Below are 15,281 nucleotides of genomic sequence, written 5' to 3' on the forward strand. Positions count from 1 at the left end.
TATTCGGAAAATAAAATCGTTAACAAAGATAAACTTGTTGCTAACTTTTGACAAGTAGAACCGAATAACCTGAAATTTCCAGCTATTTACTGGTTTGAAACTGCACAAAACACCTTTCACAATCCTATAGATTTATTTCGTCTTCAAGACATTGTTCAACTACTAAACTATCTATTTTACTTGCTAGTAGACTTCGTGCAATCAAAATAGATATAAGAAGATGTGGTATGAGTGCCAATGAGACAACTCTCCATCCAAGTCACAATTTGTAAAAGTGAACCATTATAGGTCAAAGTACAGCTTTCAACACGGAGCCTAGGTTCACACCGAACAGCAAGCTATAAAGGGCCCCAAAAAACCTAGTAATAAATTTTTCAAATAAGGTCTACGAAAATAGTGGAATTAATCACCTGTATGCTCATCTGCGTAGAAACCCCCACCCCCTTTTTTGACCTCGAACAGATGTGGGAAAGCTTAACAAACAGTAAATCCTAGTTGGAAAGGGATTGACTCGTTCGATCGACACAAAGCACAAAAACATGTTTTTTCAATAACAGCCAGGAACAAGATTACAAAAACACCTATTCGATGCAGTAATTGTTTTACTTCGCATCTGAAATTAAGAATCGAACAATTTATTTGACCACCTCCAAAAAAATGATTTTTTTTCTGCGCATTACTTCATGATGAACAAACTTTTATTCTTCTCACATCTTTACAGCTTGAGTGTCCTGAATTTTTTGTCAGCATATGCTTTTTTTTAATTCCCAGCTGTTTTCTTCTATAGAAGCCGATATGGCTTTAGGGCGGACCGCGAAAAGACAACAATTAACTGTGATGTAAAAAATATTTATATATAACCGCTCAGTCTTTGGTCTTTGTTTTTTTTATGATGTGTTTTGTACTGTTGCTTGTCTGTTTGTCTTTTTGTCTTTTTTTTTAGCCATGGCTTTGTCGGGTTATTTTCGACTTATGTGTTTGAGTGTCCCTTTGGTATCATTCGCCTTTCTTCGCTCAACATAGAAGCTGGATAACAGGCGACTTTATATCTACACTTAACAAATATATAAACAAATCATTTGCATACGCGTATTTGAAATGCATGTTTGGCTGAATGCAGGATTAAAATATATAAGTATCAGCATTTTAGACATATTCCTTTCATTGAATTATCCCATATCTTAAGCATGATATCCGTTTCATCGGCTCACGAAGATCACTGTTCAAATCTTTGTTGAAATGTATGATAACATATTACCTGTTTCCGTCATCGCAGGAGGGATAAATATCATTAATAAACCAATTAAAATATTGTAACGGGAAATCAGCAGCGACAGTGGCAGTTACTGCACCAATTCCATCAGTTCTAAAACATGTCAAAGCATAAATAATTGTTAACAAATGTTATTCAAAAACAAATTGAATACTTTTTGATCATAATTGGAAGCGTTTTTGATTTTTGCAATCAAGATCGGGCATTCAACACCTGGCATTTTTTATGGTTATGTATATTGTATTCGTTTTCACTCCAAAAACAAAACAAAAAGTGGTTTAATGTTATGCACAAAATGAATGAAATAATGTGTCATGTGCATGAACAAAGTAAATCTTGCTTCATATCATTAAATTTATATCTTCTTCCAATTGAGTAGTTATTTACTTTGTCTGCGGATAGCAACTATTTTTAAGTTGAATACAATTGAGAATGGAAATGGGAAATGTGTCAAAGAGACAACAACCCGACCATAGAGCAGACAACAGCCGAAGGCCACCAATGGGTCTTCAATGCAGCGAGAAACTCCCGCACCCGGAGGCGTCCTTCAGCTGGCCCCTTAACAAATATGTATACTAGTTCAGTGATAATGGACGTCATACTAAACTCCAAATTATACACAAGAAACTAAAATTAAAAATGATACAAGACTAACAAAGGCCAGAGGCTCCTGACTTGGGACAGGCGCAAAAATGCGGCGGGGTTAAACATGTTTTTTGAGATCTCAAACCTCCCCCTATACCTCTAGCCAATGTAGAAAAACAAACGTACAACAGTACGCACAGTAAAACTCAGTTTAAGAGAAGTCCGATGTCAGAATAGGAAACAAAAGAAAATAAACAAAATGACAATAGTACATAAAAAACAACAGACTACTAGCAGTTACTGACATGCCAGCTCCAGACCTCAATTAAACTGATTGAAAGATTATGTCTTCATCATATGAATATCAGGCACAATCCCTCCTGTTAGGGGTTTAGTATTATACCATCAAAAAATATATGAGAAGAACATAACCCGTGTCATGCCAACAACTGGTTTTAGAATAAATATGTTTAATTCCGATGCAAAGACCCTATAAGTGAATCAATATTAAAGCCAACATATGCAATCTTTAATGACCTGACAACAATATCGTAACTATATTCCTTCTTTATAAGTCTGTTTAAAGGTTTTGTTAGCTTTTGAGGTGAATACTGATATTTTTGTGCTTTGTAAAGAATATTACCATAAAAGATTGTATACTTTTTCCAAACTAAAAGTAATGGTTTAATTTTGAGGATTACATTTCAATCGTTGTCCATCTCTAACACTACAACATTGTTTTGATACATGTCTGGGACAATCGTTGGTAATTGTCTTCATCATAAACACTTGCATTGATTAAACAATTGTAAATCGAGCTAACTCAACATCTTATTGACATGCAAAGTCTGTTACCCAATCAGCAATCATTTCTAACAGGAAATAAGAAACAGTGATATGATTTTATATCTAAAAAACTATACAAAGGAGTAATAAAACCAAATTGAGGGAGCTTAAAAATGCTCGTTTCTGTGATGGACTACAAAACAAAAAGGTGCTTTCAATGACATCCTTTTGCAAAATAATGGAATAGATATCAGTGACAATACACCTACGTCAGGAAATTGAAATAATTCCAAATACATTAATTGCATTGTTCAAAAATTTAAAGATATGAAGTGTTTATGCACTTTAAAACATATTCTCCCCAAAATCAATGAATTACAAACCGATGATTTTGACCCCTTTTGCAGTTTTTTCTACCTTCTATGCTATACAGTGCTTTCATATTCATTAGTTGAAATAGCTTGATAATATGTGAATGAAAATGATATTTACCCTGCTTTATGTAATGTATGTATGAATGTCAGTACTATACCGGATCCCCATCCATCAACATACGGTGTTGTAAGATACATAGTGTTTGGATGTCCTAAAGCCTGACGCCACCTAAAACAGACTTGTCTTTACTTGATTCCATTATTTTGAATAAACAAAATGATACGGGATAATAATTCATTAACATCGGCTACGAAAAAATAATTAAAATAAACTATATGCTTTATATACATACATGGCTATAATGCTAGCGCATGACATGCTGTGAATATTATTGTGCTAATTTTGGTATTTGTAATAAAGTTAATGGTAAAAGTATGTGTTTAAAATGAATATCAAAATTAGTATTTATACAATGTCAACCAACCGTTACTTAAAAGATAAGACTATTTTGTTTTTGAATTTGATTTTTGTTTTTTTGTATTCATGACCTGAGATTAAAGCATTGTTTCCCACTGATTTTGATTGATAAAGCGCGAATAATGTAATTTTATTTCTTACCACGGTCTCTTTTCATGGTCAAAGTTTTTATGCAACAAAATTCCCGGATATGTCCTCATGACTCCTGATTTTGTACCAATGTACCGCCATGACACATAAGTGGCTGGATGTTCCTTCCAGAACTGCTCAGCTTTATAAGTAGCCCAAACAGATGATCGAACAGTTGACTGTAATTTTTATTATAGTACTATTAATACATACTAAAAGCTACAATATAGATCAAAGTAAACTAATTTTCAATTGAAACAGGCATTTTCATCTGATTTTCTCTTAAAAGACTGAACAATGAATTATTTAATCATGAGCAGCCTTTCAGTAAATTGTCAGACTTATCCATGGCGGTAAACTCAGTAGTTTTAAGACAAGTCGCTTACAGTCAATTAAAATCTGTTCAGACTGTTCAGTAGTTGCTGTATACCTGTACACAACAACAACACACTGAACTGTTTGAAAAGCTACTGATTTGACAACAAGAAAAATGTCTCAACGGTACTGAATTTACAACAAGAAAATATCTGAAAGTTAACTTTAACTCTTAATCAGACTTAACGTTCTTATTTTCAGATTGTTGGGATGATGTTAAAGTCAAAATAAGCATTTAAGACCTAAATTCATTTACTTATGGGTATCTTTGAAATGAACGTTTAATAACGATTTCAATATTTCATTTCAGAAATGTGTTTGGTGAAAGTCATATGATACTTAAGATAAAATAAAAAGTTGAATATGTTTTGAATACTAAAATGGCTAAGTTTAACTATAAAACAAGTGTAGGTGGACTTTCTTTTAAGACAAAATCCTCTTTTTTTTATCAAAATCTTGTGAAATGTGCTATTATTGAACTATTGCCTTCCAGTACTCTAATTCGGCGATATTTTTCCAAATGCAGTGACCCAACTACGAAAACTCTCTTCAGAACTTCGGCCACCGCACAGCACAAGTGCAGGGGAAAACCCGTGATGAAACAATTTAAACAAACGTGCACTGAAAGGTAAATATTAATAATTAAATCTTAAAAAACAAAACAAATACACAAAATCATTTAATAACTGTTATGGTAAGGTCTAATTAACGAATTGAAACGCATGGAAAATACAAAAAATATTTCAGCATGGCTCTATCAATTCACTTATTTTTGCACGTGCTCCATGATTCTGTGTAGATTATTTATCAATATCACAATCTGATAAACTTCGGAAACAAACTCGAAAGTTAATAAGCGTGCGAAATATTATTTGTCGATAGTACGGTATAGTGTATATATTTATAAGAAAGTCCAGTTATAATCATTTGGTTCTCATAGGATAAATTGCCCATTCTAGAATCAGACTCTCTGTTACACACCGAAGTTGTTCGCACATTTCAGTTGAAGCTACATGTCCAAATAAAAATTTGGGACAAGGGTAACATTTAATGCCCCCTCCGGAAACGGCGGGGGCATAAAAATCATGACCTTGTAATATGGCAAAATATGAGTATATACTATCAATATGATGTAGGATCCTCACAAGTTTTTATAACTGTATAGCAATACGAAATCAGTTATTTTTTTATTTGATATAAAAAAAAAATATAACCACTCGGTTTCTCCAAGAAGGTAAACCGTAAATTACATTGTGAAATATTTTAGAGTACATTGATTATCGTCTTAAGGTTGCAACTGCTATACACTTGTAATTGACCTTAATGACCTGTACCAAGTAATAAAGTGGCTGGTGGTGCTATAACAGAGACAAAATGTCTGATTGAAAACGAATAATTTCAACAGAGAAAAACTGACAAATAAAATGAAATGATATAGTATTGCCCTTGGGAAATCATCTCAGCTAATTTTGAAAATAATTCTAGCTAATTTTGAAAATATTTCTCAGTCGAGTTCCCTGAATCCTGACTTTGAATGCTTGCGAAACAGTGGTTGACAGGAAATTCGACGTGACCTGTCTTATCAACTGTAGTCTAAGTAATGAAATATGAGTTTTAAGTTGATAGAACTTGGGGGATAAAAAAATGTCATTTAAAAGACTGACCAGTGATAAAAAATCTAATGAATGACAGTGCAGAGGTATTGCTGCGTAGCTGAGATGTCCTCATGTTACATGAGGAATGAAGGCTGGCTGAAAATGGGATGGCGGAGGGAATATTTGGTTGGACAAGACTGCTAGCAAACTGAATGAAACAAGGTGACTGAGCCTTATCTGTCAAAATAGTTTTCAATAGTGATTATTTTTACGGCTATGATCTGACCGCTAAGCTATAGATTCCTGACGAGAAACGGGGAAAAATACACCCGAAAGTCGTTATAGATCATTAAGAGAAATCATCTTAAGCGAGCAATAAAATGCAGTTCTCAAAACAATTATAAACTAAATTATATGCTATATATACAAATATTTTAAGATAAATGTTTGTACCGATAAGATCAATATTCAAAGATATTCTGAAGGTATTAAATTGATAATCCCTACCTTTTAAGAAAAAGTTTATTCAAGGGAATAATGACTTTACATAGATCGCATCTAACTTAAACACAGTTTTTCTTAAATACAAGTTATAAAGATGTACACATTTGCAAAAAGTACTCGAACAGGATTTAGAAAAATTAATATTTGACACGTCTGCAGCCGTAATTGTTGTTTGGTTTAACATGGTCGCAGTGTATCAACTGACTAAATAAATGTTTAATCTGTCGTACACTATTGTCCATCTGATTTTGCTATAACCATATTAGACAGGTTCATGTCGTTAGTTGACTACCACTTGTTATCTAGAAAAAAGGGGGACTGAAGGTAAAGGGGTTTTTGAAAATGAATAACCTGACATTACCATTTATAAAATAAATCTTTCAAACTTAAAAGTCGACTCAAAAATAATAGTAATGACCAGCTAATGTTAGAAATAGTTGTTCATGAACAATTTAAATATCTATTTATGAATCATTGTCTAGGAAAATAAATATACGTTTCTATAACATAATCCATTCCGTTAACTTTTCCAGGTATTGAGTCTATGTAATACATCCGTATTATTCTGTTGCAATGATTGGAAATAAATGTTCGTTGGAAAAAAATATTATCCTACTCCCCTAACATTACACAAAATGAATATTTTGGTGTATTTGAAAGGTGATGCAAGCATAGCACTTGGTTTAGGGATTTTATCGACTCCAAACTTTAACTTCCTTCCGGTACCATTGGCCATGGGTACAAATAAGCCAAGTATGGGTTCTAAAATGCAACCATTTCATTGACCAGATTTTTTCCCTGAAAATTTCCCTGTATTATACATCATTTTAAGTGAAATCACTGTAAAATATTTCAAATAACTGACATTGATGTGCACAACAATCCACAACTTGCCGGAGCTTGGTCTCTGTTGATTATTTTTGCCAAAATCAGATCAGCAATTTTATGGTTGCCAAAATGTTTTTTTTCCCAAATTCATGTTCCTCTGCAGTGGACCTTAAAGATGATTATTTGACCCAACACGATGACAAATTGTATTTCAAGTAGCAACTTTAAAAATAATGTTTGTTATTTTCTAAAAATGTCCTGTACCAAGTCAGGAATATGGCAGTTGTTATCAAATAGTTCGTTTCTATAGATATAAGAAGATGTGGTATGAGTGCCAATGTATGTTTGCGTTTGTTTTTGTTGCACATCAGTGTTCCTGTTGTTCCTTTGGTTTCCTCTTATAGTTGATGAGTTTCCCTCGGTTTTAGTTTGTTACCCGGATTTGATTTCTCTCAATCGATTTATGACTTTTGAACACCGGTATACTACTGTTGCCTTTATTTTGTACGAAAAAAGTAAATTCACAAAAATACTGAACTCCGAGGAAAATTCAATCGGAAATTCGAATTGAACAATATCAGTTTTCTTTACTAATATCGTTATTAAAAAAAACCACACTATCTTAATGTACCTTAAATCCTGGATTACTTGACGTTGTCGCCGTGATATAATTTTTATATTTTGTGACATTCAGGGCTGTTTCATCACTGTCTAGAAATTGAAACGGATTCTGAAAAGCAGTCGGTGTAAACTTGACAGAACTGTGAGCTGAAAAGTAAATTGGATATATGAAGTTCTATAGGCAACCAGTGAAATAACAAAACACTAAACAAAAATTGAGGAACTAAATTGCAAATTACATATGCATAACACAATTTATGTAGCTATTTAAATGAAAATGAGAACAACATTCAACAACTGAAGAAACTAAAGTCTGCAGAAAAACATAAGTAATAAAACTATCTTATTATATTATCACTTATTCAATTCGTAGCAAGCTTGGTATGTTTAATTTTGATAGACACTTTCATATAAGTAATATGATATTTGAGCAATATTCAAGTTACGCAAATTAGCGAATGCAATTTTTTTCTTCATAAACAGACATACCATTTGTTCTAGCTTTGAAAAACAAGGAACTTACCTAATGTAGCTCGTCGTCTGTAGAATTTACAATTTTTAAAGTCATCCTTCAAAAGATTTCTATCATGGAACATAAACACATTGCTTTTATCTGTGTTGAATTTTGATTCATCGATTTCGGAGTACGATTCTTCCACAAGAACAATACACAAAGAAAAGTTACTCTTAGGTATCTACAAAAGTATTATTTAAAAAAATCACATCGATTATCAAATCGATACCTAGTGGGTGTATAAAAAAGCATTAATATATAAATGTATGTATTTTCAGTGTTAAAGACATGTATCTCTGGGACAACCTTCTCTTCAGATTATCAGAAGCGAAAAAGAGCCCCCCCCCCCCCTTCCCCCCCCCAAAAAAAGTAGTTGCACATTCATGAAGCTTTAGTGGCTCTATACTGGACTTTATTAATAATTGAAACAAAAACAAGTCTAAACACAAAGTAGCTGTTCTTACATTTACTAGTAAGTCCAGAACTATGTACATTACAATTTGGACATTGTAACGCAAATAAATTAATGAATATTCAGTTGTGCATTCGTAATGTATTATTTTAATTATGCTTGTACAGATTTTTGTTAAAATTGAATATTTTTAATATGAATAAAAAGAATGTTCGGTATACGTCAATTAAATACAATTAAGGCCACAAAAAGTTAAAAAAAATCATTTTGAGGGCAGTATACATTTTTCAACAATAGACAGGTGACACGATAATAGATCAAGCTCTTAGTCATACATTATGATTTTCTCTTTAATATCAAACGTAACATTGCTTTGATCAACATTTCTACTTTCTGGAGGGAACCAATTTATAAGCACCAGCTATACGCTCAACGATTAATACCTTTTCAACGGTGCTTTAAGAAAACATATTTAGATAAAAGAAACCTTTAATAAACCCCGATATATAAACGTGTTCACTTAATAAACAGAAATATAGAAAAAGCCTGGATAAAGATATCAGAGCTATGCATGAGAAAGATACTTTAGTTCTTAAAGAAACAGAATATCTTAATGTTGTCACTTTTTATCCAATAATTATTCATAATAATCAGAACAATTTTGCCTGTGTTTTCAACAGTTTATACGACAGTTACAAACCCTCAACACCAGTTATTAGTTTCATCATTGAATCATATCTTAACATGTTACATATCGATATTTTTTATAAGTACACTGTACGAACTAGCAAACACTCTTATTTTTAGTTTAGACATGTACAAGTATGAGATCATACAACGTTTCCGTCCTACGATAACAAAAAATATTCAGGATGGTTGATTGTGTGTGTTTTCCACGTGTAACTAATTAATAATTCCAATGAATACGCCTACTGATTAAAGTGAAAGATACCAAAAAATCCGTGGATGTTTCCTATTTTGTCATATGAACGACTGCGTCATCTCAACGCAAGATAATAGAATATTATGACATCTGAATTGTACAGTTTTTAATAGTGTTTTGCTTAATGTGATATCTGAACTTACTGGACCCCAAAACAACTGTGCTTTGAGATTAACATCCTTACTGCCGTCATTTAAAAGTTTTCCACGTGGCTTTATGAAGAACTTATTGAACTCCTTAGATCCAGATTCACCACTGAAATATATAAGTTGACATATATAATTACCTTTACTCATATTGAAATAAGTTACAAGTTCTTCACTAATCGATTTGATAAAATCAAATACAAATAACAAGTATAGCGCAAAGTAAATATGATATATTAAACGTATAAGATTACCCAATAGACATCTTTACGGCACCACAAGGCACAATGTCGTCCATAGTAATTGATGGTTCCTTTATCAACACATTTGATATTTCGGATATTTTACACTCAGATCTTTTTCAAAAAGACTTTAAGACTATTTTCAGACGCGAACATGATTTGTTCATCGCAAGGATATTTTTGGTTTTGTAACTCTGAAGGTCAAGGCATTTTTTTCTATTAATAAAACTGTCTCATTGACGTATACCCCAATCCCAATTTATTTATATGTTAGACATGTTAAATGTCTGATTACATATTCTCAATTCACAAGTATTGACAAGAAACTAGAAAACAATACTTCTCAAGGTTTAACAATAATTGTAAATCAGCTAATACTGTTTACAAACAAGTGTGGATACACATTGTTGTGGATAGTAATTTTTGTATTGGTTTTAGTAGGTTCGAGCAATTGTTCAAATGCACATTCGGACTATCAAACTGTATTTGTGAAATGACGAGGGACGCATATTATTAATCTACACAAGTTATGACAACATCTATACGTTTCTTGTATACTTTTAATGCTATCTTTTGAAAATATTTCTGCTGAAATGGCCAAAGCCTGGTTAACATAACATAAAAGAAACAAAATTACCAATAGAATATTATTTTACATTTTACAATGTTTAAGATAATTTCCTTTCACCGAATAATACAAAGGTGAAATAACTATAGTAAGTTCATCAACCCCATTTAATATAATAAAGGATACAACAGGAACCATTTCTTTACATACACAAACAAATTGACAGTGAGGAACTGATGCTAATTAAACTTTGCGACAAATGAGATGATATAAATATTCCTTTTTAATAACTGTCCACCGGCAGCCCCTGGATATGTCATAATAGTAGTTAAAAAAGGGATTCCAGTGTTTGCGTTCACCATCATTGTTTCATGAAGTAAGGGAACCAATTGAACTAACTGATCAACGGTAAAATTGAAGTCAACTCTTTCAAAGTGTACATATGCTAGATTCAATAGCTGAGATACCTCTTAGATTGGTGTATTCACGCTTTTTGTTAACTGTTGTTTGTCCTTTGCACCGATCTGATCAGTCAAGGTTCTGATCTATAAAGTTTTTCTTATATTTTGCTGTTACCCCAAGGTCAAAAAGAGGCAAAATATACCAAAGGAAAACTCAAACTCATAAGTCGAAAACAAACTGACAACGCAATGGCAAAAACGACCAACGACAAACAATAGGTAACAAAACACAACATAGAAAACTAAAGATTGAGCAACACGAACCCCATCAAAAAACAAAAAGTGATCTCAGGTGCCCCGGAAGGCATATGGGGAGGACTATAATTTTTTACCCAGCTTTTGTTTTCATATCTTTTAATAATTTGCAATACTGTTTTGCACATTATTGAAGGCCTATGGTGACCCATAGTTGCTTACCTCCAGTGGATAGGGATCTCATTGGCAATCATGCCACATCTTCTTATTAGCATACTGTGTACATATAACTTTTATCAATAAGTCTTTTCAGCCGAGGAGTACATATCTGATGGATGATACCAAACGAACATTCAAGTTGAAAAAAAACGGACAACACATTACAAAAAACGAAAAACGAAGAAACGACAACTAACAATCTACGAAACAATACATATAAAACTGAGGACTGAGATATACAACTCAACCAAAAAAAAAAAAAGGAGGGTGATCTCAGGTGCTCTGGAAGGATAATCAGATCCTGTTAATTCACATTTGGAACCTAGTTTGTTGCTCACGGTAAGTACAAATTAGATGATAAGTCTCATTTGATGATGAACAATCTAAGACAAGAAGACGGGATTGTCGTTACAACAATTAGAGAAATATCCGTATTCATTTGTGATAAGATATTTCATTTAAGTTTACTTTTATCTTTTAGTGTTGATAATTACTGTCTTGAACTTTTATATTCAAATTCTTGGTTCTGATCACTTCGTATCTCGTTTCAGACATATGCAACACACACGATAGTGCGCGTAAAACATATTGCCTCGATATTATTAGAGAAAACAGTTTTGACAACATATAAACAACGATCAGGAGATGCAATACAGAGTCCCTCAGTTCGACCATAACTTAACATCTTGCCATCGCCTCGAAGCTTCTTGAAAATATTCTGGTATACAAACGTTTGAATGAATCATTCTGTTTTAATTACAGAGTCATCGACTTCAAAAGTATATATTTTGAGCAAACATTATGACTTCATGCTAGTATAGACAGACTAAGAATTTGTTACAAATATAACCAAGACAAAAACACAAAGCATTGGCTTAAATATTACAGAAAGTTTATACCTTTTCATTGAATCAATAACGGACTGTGCTTCTGGTGCACGTTCAAGAACACTTATATCAACTAATACTGGATCTTCAGTAGATCTGACAAAAGCCGCATTAGGTAATAATGGGTGCATCAAGACTCTCCCAGTTCCGTCTATCATAAATCCGTAGGAATATTCTTCTTCTGAGAAGTATTCTATTTCAGTCAATAGTTCACTTATTTTTACATCAGTACATATAACTCCATGAAACCCCGCGGCTACTTTAACAGTGCGACAGAGTGATGTGATCAATCCTATAACGGTTATCAGTCAAAATTTAAAAGAAAGGTGATAATATTTTAACATAAAAGAACAATAAAGGATATGGAGTATCCATCTACGACACAAAATCAATGTCTTAATTATGCAACGTGTTACCTATTTAATTGAATATCGTTTATAAATACTAAAATGAATAATATCGCAAGCGCTGGTACGAATGACACTTGGAATAGATATTTATAAATAAATGAAGCAGAGTACTTCAACACAACAGTTATTAAAAGATCATGGCTGGTTATTAAAGAAAGACTTGAACGTCATGCTTTATGTTTTTCTTAATTTCAGTTTAAATGAATTTACTAGGCATACAATTAAACGATCATCGTTAGTGCTTATTGAAGAACTTCGATAGATTATACCTCAGAGTTATTACATACATTTAAAGAGACGTATACGTTGATGAGATACCAACCAGTAAAATTGTTTAGTCAACATGAATATGGTGACAGCTTTTTATCCTAAATTTAAGACTGAAATTATAAATTCGAAATGTATTTCTGTTTTAATTTGCAGTTTGCTTAATTTCGTTTCCGTTAAAGACATTTAAGTCAAGAACAGTAATAGATGTATACAGCACTTCATGCGAGAATTTGAGTAAATGGTAGTGCAAGCTAGCTAATTTTAAAAATTGCTTGATTTGATGGAAATATATATCAAAATAAGAGTTGCTTAGACAGTGGAGAGAACTACATAATATGTATAAAAATACGAAACAAACGATACATGGGATGACAAGTTGATATCCTCGCTATAAGTTTTCGGTTAACAGGAAGTTGATTGAAGTTTAAACGAATTACACAGTATAACATGCTGATATAAAGCCTGATATAAAAGTTAAAGAAGCTCAGACGTGTAGTTCCTGAGATAAAACCATCACAATTTTATTGGACAGACACAATACACAATAAATCCCTCCTTTGGATTGAGGGTATGAAAACAAAACATATAATACAAAAGGCAAACTTTGACTAAATACTCCAAACAGATGTTTATTAAACCATTAAGATTAAGAAATATATTTTCATTCAACTTATTGAAAGGCAATACATGAAGAAACTAAACTGTTATTAAGAAAAATGCCGTAATTTTCAGAGACTATTAATCACACTAAATACAAAAGGTTCTGGAAGGGTGAAATTTGAGAATACACATCGGGCATAAGCAATAAGTTACGTCTGAGTTACTAGATAAAATATTGGGACCTAACAAAAATCCAAAATATTCTATTGTTTGAAATTTTTAGCATTTGAAAAGTGCATGCAGTTGCATTTGCAAAGAAACGCTTAGAAAGTGTATCTCTATAATAGGAAATAGACTATTGCGATAACAGCTATACAATCTAAACTATGTATCTCTCATTTTAATTCGGACATTTTTCTGAAAAAATAGGCAAATTCGTTTCTTTTTTATTGACACTTTGATTTTTAGTATTCTATCATATGTACAATATTCCAAACATTAGAGAAAAAGTGTATTTTCTTTACCTTTCAAATGAGAAAATCAATCAAGGCTACTTTTTCGTCATTTTTTTTTCAATTTAAATACGTTTTCTCTGCTTCCGATGGTGACCATCATATGCAGGTTTGACTACATATTTATTTCATCAAGAACTGCAAAATCTAGCCATCAGTAGTTTACCGATGTTCAAATCTTATAAATTGATTAAGAAGACAAATCAAGGTAAAAAGCAAAAACCGGGGAAATCGCACAAATTCCAAAAGGTGCGAGACCAGTGTAGGCAACTCCTGCTATACATATATCATGCGAATGCACATTCGGGAAACGGACACAATATGTTAAATTACAGATTAGATGACTGTTCTGGTGTCTAAAGATCAGAACACATCGCAAGTGAATTGAGACACAGATATAATGTTTCGGTAAACCAACTCGTGATTGTAACTATACAACCTATGTAGTTTCGATTTCAGTTTACCTCATAACTGTGCTGGATAAGTTTTAATGTGAGGAGCATACCTTTGATAATACAGTTCATATAGCATAACCATGCACGATCAAAATGTATCAATTTAAATATGTAAACGCCATACGATAGAGCCGGGAAATGGGAAGTTGACAATTGGAAAGTTGAATTAATCATATTTGTGGTCCAAATAAAAATAGCAACATTTTGAATTCTTACGTCGAATATTTAAATGTTTCAGTGTGCACGACATTCCAGTGACATAACAAATGATATTTCTGCTCTAAAGGGTCAAGATAATATCAATCTTTACTTAAGATAATATACATTAACATAATATTGAAAGTAAACTTTTTACTACTGTGGATATGTTATGGAGCTAGATATACTAGCTCTTATCATATTGTCTCCGTCGTAATCAGATTAAATGTATCTTCTTGAATATAAAAAATATGAAAAAGTTATCAATTTATAGTCAATTTAATATCTGCAAATTTCCGCGTTTGAGATAACATATATCTACTGTCTCTCTTCATTTGGTCAACTATTTGCCTATTATGAAACATTCCTAAAGAATCAAACTCAGGTCATTCATGTACCCAGGCCATTCTCACCTAAAAATCTACGTCATAGATATATGATCTGCAAAATAATGCGCATTACGATTCTACTTTCGCTTGATTACCGTCAAATTTTCAAGAGATCGTTAGCAATTGGATGGCTTGAATCGTTTGCAAAATAAGGATATAATAATGATTAATAATAATAATAATAATAAACTACAGCACTCGAGTCAGGAGTAAGATCAAAATATGACCTATATTTTTTGAATCGGTGTGGGGTTTTAGGGTGATAAAACTTAGTTAATTAAATAATTAGTCTTACATTGGTAAAAAATTACA

At 32.3% G+C, this 15,281-nt stretch overlaps 1 protein-coding gene across 2 annotated transcripts in view; it reads right to left on the bottom strand.

Moving 5' to 3' along the window:
- The window catches only part of LOC127698702 (VWFA and cache domain-containing protein 1-like), a 123,948-nt gene that overhangs the window by 17,636 nt on the left and 91,031 nt on the right, over nt 1–15,281 (bottom strand). For both annotated transcript variants that reach the window (XM_052202339.1, XM_052202335.1), the window contains 7 exons: nt 12,148–12,427; nt 9,561–9,672; nt 8,072–8,243; nt 7,559–7,695; nt 3,638–3,804; nt 3,137–3,247; nt 1,259–1,366 (listed from right to left, as the gene is read on the bottom strand). In XM_052202339.1, the coding sequence (XP_052058299.1) occupies nt 1,259–1,366; nt 3,137–3,247; nt 3,638–3,804; nt 7,559–7,695; nt 8,072–8,243; nt 9,561–9,672; nt 12,148–12,427 (1,087 nt within the window). The remainder of the gene's footprint in view (nt 1–1,258; nt 1,367–3,136; nt 3,248–3,637; nt 3,805–7,558; nt 7,696–8,071; nt 8,244–9,560; nt 9,673–12,147; nt 12,428–15,281) is intronic.

The sequence above is a fragment of the Mytilus californianus genome, unplaced genomic scaffold, assembly GCF_021869535.1.
Source record: "Mytilus californianus isolate M0D057914Y unplaced genomic scaffold, xbMytCali1.0.p SCAF_1, whole genome shotgun sequence".
In the NCBI taxonomy this organism is placed as follows: Eukaryota; Metazoa; Mollusca; class Bivalvia; order Mytilida; family Mytilidae; genus Mytilus; species Mytilus californianus.